The sequence below is a fragment of the Myotis myotis genome, unplaced genomic scaffold, assembly GCF_014108235.1.
Source record: "Myotis myotis isolate mMyoMyo1 unplaced genomic scaffold, mMyoMyo1.p scaffold_m19_p_2, whole genome shotgun sequence".
Lineage (NCBI taxonomy): Eukaryota > Metazoa > Chordata > Mammalia > Chiroptera > Vespertilionidae > Myotis > Myotis myotis.
In genome coordinates, this window is record NW_023416324.1 from 71,669,793 (window position 1) to 71,677,606 (window position 7,814).

Below are 7,814 nucleotides of genomic sequence, written 5' to 3' on the forward strand. Positions count from 1 at the left end.
TGTAGGTTCTTGGTATTCATCACTTTGAATATTTCTTGCCACTCCCTTCTGGCCTGCAAAGTTTCTGTTGAGAAATCAGCTGACAGTCGTATGGGTATTCCCTTGTAGGTAACTGAGTTTCTTTCTCTTGCTGTTTTTAAGATTCTCTCTTTATCTTTTGCTCTTGGCATTTGAATTATGATGTGTTTTGGTGTGGTCCTCTTTGGATTCCTTTTGTTTGGGGTTCTCCGCGCTTCTTGGACCTGTAAGTCCATTTCTTTCACCAGGTGGGGGAAGTTTTCTGTCATTATTTCTTCAAATAGGTTTTCAATATCTTGCTCGCTCTCATCTTCTGGCACCCCTATAATTCTGATGTTGGTACGCTTGAAGCTGTCCCAGAGGCTCCTTACACTATCCTCGCATTTTTGGATTCTTTTTTCATTTTGCTTTTCCGGTTGGGTGTTTTTTGCTTCCTCGCATTTCAAATCATTGACTTGATTCTTGCGCTCCTCTGGTCTGCTGTCAGGAGTATGTATAATATTCGTTATTTCAGTCCGTGTATGCTTAATTTCTAGTTGGTTCCCCAATATAACATCGAGGGTCTCATTAGTTTTCTTGTAGATCTCATTAAGTTTATCGGCGGATTCTAAACAGTTCTTGAGAGACCTTAAAAGTGTGGTTCTGAACTCTATATCTTCCATTGACAATTTTGTCCTGTTTCTTTGTCTCCGCATTTTGTTATGCTTCCTTGGTGCACCCCCTAGTGGTCTTTGTGTGCAGTCTTATAGTTAAACCTTGATTGTTGTAGCTAATACCAGGGAGGGTTTGACCTCCAGGCCAAGTGGCTATGAGAATCTTCCTTGTTAGGATTTTAATGAGCGCTTTCCTCAGTCCCCCGTTCTATTTCCATGGGGTCCTGGTCCTGACTTAGACCCTACTTATCTCTCTGAACACGTTAATCTATACTTTTTAATCTTTCGTGTTTTCTGCAGTTCTTGGAACAGGATTGGCCCTGCTGCCTCTCAGTTCAGGGTTTGCCTTTTGGGCATGAAGCTTGTTTCTGGCCAGTGGAGCGGCCACCTGCCGCATATGAACATGAGGGGAAAGGACTGGCCAACCTGGACCGGGGCTGGGGGGAGGGGGCATACTTAGGTAAAGATGGAAGATGAACAGTTGCCCGATCATCAGGAGGCTGATGAGGTTCAACACCAGCACCAACACTGCGATTGTCACAAACACTGGGGTCTTTGCCTTTAGGTGGAAATATGGTAGGAAAAGAAGCCATGTGTTCTGACTGTTGATGTCTGTGGAGAGAAGACAGACAAAGGCATTCAGCGCCTACTGACATGGTAGCACCTCTCCTCAGGGGAGCACCATGGACAGAGCTTGGCGTGGGATAGGGAGGGTGGGGGGAGGAATACCAGCCTAAAGCAGGTGACCACCTTCCTGTCCAGGTGAATATCTCCCAGCCCAGGAGAACTCTTCCTCCCCAACCAAGTGAGCACCTGCCTAGCCAGGTGAGCCCTTGCTCCTTACTCAGGTGTGTGTCCTGCCTTTACCTAAGTGCCCTTGTAGCCCCCGCTGTCTGCAGTGGCTGTTATGATTCCTCCTGATGGGTCCAGAAGGTGAGGCTGAGGGAGGGTAACTATGTCTAGGTCACAGAGCCTGACCCCTGTGCCTGACCCCCACACCCACCCTGTCCTGCAGGCCTGCAGCCTGGCCAGGCCCTGGCCATTCTGCACCAACCACTCTCACACAGCCCTGGCAGGCTGCAGCCGCTCGGGGTGGGGGCATTTCTAGGGCATGGTCCCCAGAGCCGCTCACAGCCACACTGCTCCCAAACATGAAGTGCAAGAAAAGTCTTGAAGGCTTGCGTGGGCGGAGCAGCGAAGATGGGACTCATTCCAGACGGGAGGGTGGGCTAAGACAGAGGAAACTTGAGGGGAAGCTACCAGAGCAGCAGCATGTACTTTGGTAGTGGGGATCCGTGCGGAGCACACGTGGGTTGACATGATGCTGGATAACAATATATAACAAGATGGAAACAACACAGAGCAGCCAGGCCAATGCGGATGCTAAGGAGCTGAAGAACCACCTGTGGGAAAAGCAGACACGGCTCAGAGCTGGGACAGCTGCCCTGAAGCACAGTGACCAGCATCAGCCCATCCCCGTGTGAGGGAGACTTAGGTGCCCAGGCAGCATAGGGCATGTGCCTGATCTTGGCACGACCAACCCTGACCCTGAATGCTGCTCTGATTGCCTGGTAGAGCTCAACCGTTTGTTCTCATGCTGTCTTGAGCATTTACAGTGCTAGGTGACGTCAGTGATTCGTGAACACTGATCACACTTACAGTTTTATGTTGCTTCACAACATACAGGTGATGATCTCATTTAATCTCCATCAGAGATTGCAAAACGGGGGACCACCCTCAGCTCACCAAGGTAAACTGACTCACCGAAATGGGGTGTTACCTTCCCAAGCTGCCTGGCCCACCTAGAACTTCCGGGCAAGATTCCATGGTGTCGCCAGCCCATGGGCCAGCCTGCTTTTCCCTGCTCCCCCTTATTCAGGACAGGGCTTCCTCCCAGCCAGGACGCCTTGCATACATCCTCTGTGCTTAGGGCCTGACAGCTCAGTGGACAGAAAGCGAAGGGACCCAGACCAGCAGATCAAAACTCTCCAGCCTAGTCCATGCCCTGTGGAAGGGGCTGCTCCTCTCCAATGCTAACAAGGGTCTCCAGTGATATATGCTGTGAGGATGGACTTCACATGGCATGTTCAGGGTCGGCTCCATCCAAACACATTTCAGAACGAGACAGGGAGACAGGAGGGACCCTGAGCTCCATTGTACCGAACAATGGCACACAGCCCCCTCTGCCCATGACCCCCCACTCTAACCACGAGGCCTCCAGCCCGCAAACCCTACTTCAGGGCCCCCCATTACCCTCCCCTACCTGCCAGCTCCCTTACCAGTAATTCCTGCTCCCAATACAGTTGTTGAGCCATTTGCAGTGATGGTCAAAGCCAGCGATGCATTTGTTGCAGGCCCGGCAATGTTTGGCTTTCTCGCTCCTGAAAGGAAAGGTTTGGGAGAACCAGCTTGTCAGCAACCTGTGCAGGTGAAGAATGGGGTCAGAGGCCCCTCAGCCAACAGGGAGGGAGGGATTAGGCAGCAGCAGCCCCAGTCAGCGTGAACCTGTGTCCAAGTGGTGGGGCGGCTCCCCTCGGCCACACCTGCCACATGGTGCCAGGGTTTGAGGCCTGGGGTCCGGGCTAGGATCTGCCCTGAGCCCTGGGCCCCACTACCAGGCTGGCCACTTAAGTTCCCAGGCCACGGGAGACCCAGGCACCTGACCAGCCCTGTGAACCACTGGGGCGGGGTGCTCATCTGAGAAAGCCCAAGAAAGACAGTGCTTTCTGGCTCCTAGATCAGCAAGGGGCCGGGGAGGCGGTGTGTGTCTGAGGTCACAGCACCAGCCTGCTGCATGTAAACAGCCCCTGCTTCTTTGGGGAAGCAGCATGGCACTGCCCTTCATGAGGGGCTACAGCGTTAAACCTGGCAGTCCACCCCGTGGGTGCCGGCCATGGTGCAGCCTGGCCTTACGCCCCAGCACTCACACGGTGACCCCACATAGGCAGCAATACAGATCTTCTATAACATGGAGGTGTTTGGATCTGTCGAACGTGGGCACTGGTTCACTGTAAATCTTCTTCCTTCTCACATTATCCTCGCCCGGGTCGATGGAGACACACACGAGGTACACTATAACATGGAACAACATCATCCCGCCACTCACCTGTGGGAAGCGTGTCAAGGAGTAACTGAGCCCAGGCCCCGCACAGCACAGCACGAGGTGTCCAGGCCCTGGCGCCTGACCAGAGCTGTGGGCACAGCTAGTGGCAGGGACCGAGGATAGCCTCTCCCGCCCCTCATTTCTCCCTCCAGGAAGGACAAAGCAGACCTGCTGGAAGGAGGCTTTCAAATTGGGGCCACGGTCCTGCAAGAGGCGAACAGGTGCATTTCTAAGGGTGTGGGTCCCATGAGCTTCACCAAGGGAAAGGCCTGTGTGCCCAGATGGGCACCAAGCTGCACTCTGAAGGTCGTGGGCGAGGGCAGCCAACCTTATTGGGGAACGGACAGGAGGTTGGCCAGGTGGCTGTGGGGCATCTTCTCTGGGAGCAGGTGAGGCTGGGACTGAGCTGTGTGGCCCAAGGCCTTTGGTCCTATGACTATGCTCCGCTCACACACCAGACCACTGCCAGGGAGTGTGAGGGCAGCATCCCCTCCACTTGGACTCTCAGCCTGAAAGTGGAGGTGCCAGGGGCACCGGTCCTGGGCTACCCAGTCAGTTCTACAGTGCTGCCAGTGACCAACTTCCTAAGCCTTTCTCAAACTGCTATGGACAGGCAGTCTCCCGGAACCTGTCCCTTGGGAACAAACAGGTGAGTCCTCCAGGGGAAAGGACCTGTGATTTCTAACCCCTCTCCACTCTACACAACAGGCAGGTGATGCCCAGTAAAAGGATACTCCATAGGCAATGTACTTCCACATGCCAGGCAGCATGGGAATAAAAATGCCAAACATGGCTAAGGCCAAGGTCACAAACATGGCCCAGGATACTGCCTGGTATCCGTGGAGGGGCTTCGACCAGCCATTCATTCTTGACAGGCGAGGCGGCAATGTCTGCTGTGCCCTGCTTGCGGGTTCTGGGAGGACCCTTCTCTGGCTCCTGCCACAGCAGTCCATCTGCAAGAGGAAAAAGGGGAGCCTGGCAGGCCACGGGCTTCCTTCCCACAGCCAGGCGTGGCCAGGGACACCCCAGGGGCGGGAACCCCCCTCCCTGCCTCTCCTGGGACCACTGGTGGTAGCAGGGGCGGGGCAGGACTGGAGCTGGGCTGGAGCTGGCAGAGGACCCTGGACAGGGGAATCCAAGGCGGAGCCATCCAGGCAGCCACGACGCAGCTGTGGCCAACAGCTCTTAGAGGGAATGTGGCCCACAGGGCTCAGGAAACGAAGGGGCACCCACCCACCAGCACTCCGGTGTGGGCCCTCCCAGGCCCTCGTGGCCAGGGAACAGCCTACAGTGATGCAGATAGCTTGGGTCAGGTCAGGAGCATGGCCCAAGCCATCATATAGGAGTGGCTTTAGAAACAAGTCCGGGTCTTGTTCATAGAGGTGCCTGGACTCATCAGGAGACCCATCAGTGTGAGATGAAAACCTGTGTCAACACCAGGCCCTCATCCCCGGGGGCAATGAGGCAATGCAGGAACAGATAACTGCTGGTGTGATGAGGTGATCTTTTATTCTATAGAAATCCTCCCTCAGAATTCTTCCTGCAAGTTCCCCTCTAAAACAGAACCAGACACCGGTTTTGCAGAGAGTTCTGTGTTATTTCTTGTGCAGGGACAGGGAGGGCCTGTGACCTCTGGGCATCCAGTATCGCCCAGGTAGAGAGCGGGCCAGGAGCCCTGGGAAAGGAAAGGACTGGGAGTCAGAGGGACCGTGGATCATTTGAGATGTGGGGCGGAGGTGAGTGTTATTTCACAGCTGCTGCAAGCGGACTTTCAGAAAACTCTGCCACATTATGCCCTGTGCAGACGTCATTGTCTGTTCTGAATAATACGTATAGACTATATAGTTGATATTAAGAAATATTCTCAGCGTTTTTCTTATTACTTATGAATTCCCTTGGGAATTTTCCCCAGAACACATTTTGGCTGCTGTCCACTGCTTTTGGTCATCCACTGTGGTTCTCTGAGTGTGACAGCAGGTGGACATGGGGTCGAAGTGGCCGCAAGCTTACTTGGGTTTCATGACAATCTCAGGGTGACCTGAGAGGAAATCACTTATAAAACCAGAGCAAGGTACCTATGAGGGGGTGGAGGGTTGGGGAGAACACAGAAGGTAATATTAGTATAAAAACATCATGCTGATATAAGAACCAACTAACTGAATAAAAAAACAAAAAAACCCACAAAAAACCCAACATAGCCAAAAATCAAAGTCCAGAGAGGAATAAGAAAAGAAAAAAGATTACCTACAATAGATGGATACCTCAAAGTTGTAACTGGATTCAGATTTTGTACAATTTAATACAGAGCGAGTCTACAAGTTCTAAGAATCTCTGGAACTTAAAATAGACGCAGCCAAAGTATCACAAAAGTGTGAGAGCAAACTGGAAGCTCCTAACGTGTGAGAGTGAAAGCACACGGAAAAGGTTCTCACCATGAAATCGGAAAATTACCCACAGTGGTGAGCAAATGAATCTGCAATTACGTCTGAATCAAATCTACAAGGGAATCAAGTTGGAAGAAAGCCTGATGGCAGAGTTATCAGTCTTTGCAACTGTCACAGGCACCCTTGGTCAGAAGGCAGAAGGAGAGCAAGATGGCATCTGCCAAAACTATGAGCACCAGGCATATACTTACCCCCAGCTTCTTAGGACACATAAATGAAAGCAGTGACTGAAGCCCAGAGCGCTCCCAGGCAGTGCTTGGGGCTTTCTCAGGAGCTCCAGGCTCCCCAAGGTGTTGGGTGGAGCTCTGGCTGCCAATGATGGTGGTTTCCCAGGATGTGGTGTGGGACCCCTGCAGGCACTGCTTGGAGATGTCCCAGGCAATGCTTGGGGCTCCCCCAGTCCCTTTACCAAGCTCTCGAAAGTGCTGGGCAGAGCTCTGGCTGGCACTGATGGTGGTTTCCCACAATGTGGTGTGGGACTCCTGCAGGCTCTGCTTGGGGGTCTTCCAGGCAATGCTTGGGGCTGTCTCAAGTGCCCCAGCAGATTCCCCATGGTGTTGGGTGAGGCTCTGGCAGGTGCTTCTCTGAGCTCCACAGGGTGTTGTCTGGGGCTTCTTCAGGCACAGCTGGGTGTTCTCACAGGTGCTGTGTGGGACTCTTCCCGGTGCCGTGCTTGGCTTCCCAACCTGTTGGGTTGGTCTCTCCTGGGCACTACGTGGTTCACCCACAGGCTGCATGGAGCTCTCCCAGGTGCTTCGCTGGGCTTCCGCAGCTCTGCACAGCGCTAAGGGATGTAAATGGATTCTGTAGGTATAAAGGGTATGGATTGCCATTTCCCACCTTATGGTGCTATCACTGATCCCCTCTCAGCAGGATCTGCACTCATCCCATTAATAAAAGCCACGTGTAATTTTCACCCAGTTTGAAATATGTGCAAAAGGGAAAATGTGTATTTAGTTCAAATTCTTATCTCTTGGGAGATCAGTAAAAAAAACCTGAGACCAAATATCTGGCTTCCTGCTTATTTCTGGGTTGAAATTGGCACAAGTAAAGTGGGCTCCCCTGAGTGCTCCCACAGCCTCCCTGTGTGGACAAAGTGCCAAGTCTGGAACAGCCCCTTCCCCCACCCGTGGGAGTAACTCCAGGGTAATCAGCCACCCATTCATCCAACCACGCATCCATCCAAATTCTGATGTCCATCTCTTTGGGGCCAGACCTTGTGGGAAATACCACTTCCTACAGCAGATTCAGCTCTACCCCACCTGCTCCACACGTAGAGAAATGAAACAATAGTGCTGTCCCATCTCCAATGGCACAGACCCATTTCTCTATACTTCTTAAGGGGAGGTGTGCTGGTGAGGACCCCAGGACTGGGAGAGCAACAAAGAAGACAATGGCCAGAGCAGGCTCATTCTCTCTCATGAAGCCCACTTCCTACCACTGCCATGCAGCCAAACTGCTCAGGCCCTAGTGCTGAGAGCCAGGGAAAACGCTCTTCCTCCCTCTCCTGCCTAACACACAGCTTTCATATTGCCGCTGGATATGAACACACACTCCACCACACACACAATATCATACACATCACACACACACCAC

The 7,814-nt window shown here is 52.8% G+C and overlaps 1 protein-coding gene across 1 annotated transcript; it reads right to left on the bottom strand.

Moving 5' to 3' along the window:
- Positions 1-1,006: 1,006 nt before the first annotated feature.
- On the bottom strand, positions 1,007-6,955 carry LOC118675560 (probable palmitoyltransferase ZDHHC11B). The gene is made up of 7 exons (XM_036348471.1): positions 6,410-6,955; positions 4,509-4,727; positions 3,599-3,777; positions 2,951-3,052; positions 1,950-2,074; positions 1,128-1,283; positions 1,007-1,059 (listed from the first exon to the last, which is right to left on the bottom strand). The coding sequence occupies exons 1-7, from the start codon at positions 6,953-6,955 to the stop codon at positions 1,007-1,009; spliced, it is 1,380 nt and encodes a 459-aa protein (XP_036204364.1).
- Between the last annotated feature and the right edge of the window lie 859 nt (positions 6,956-7,814).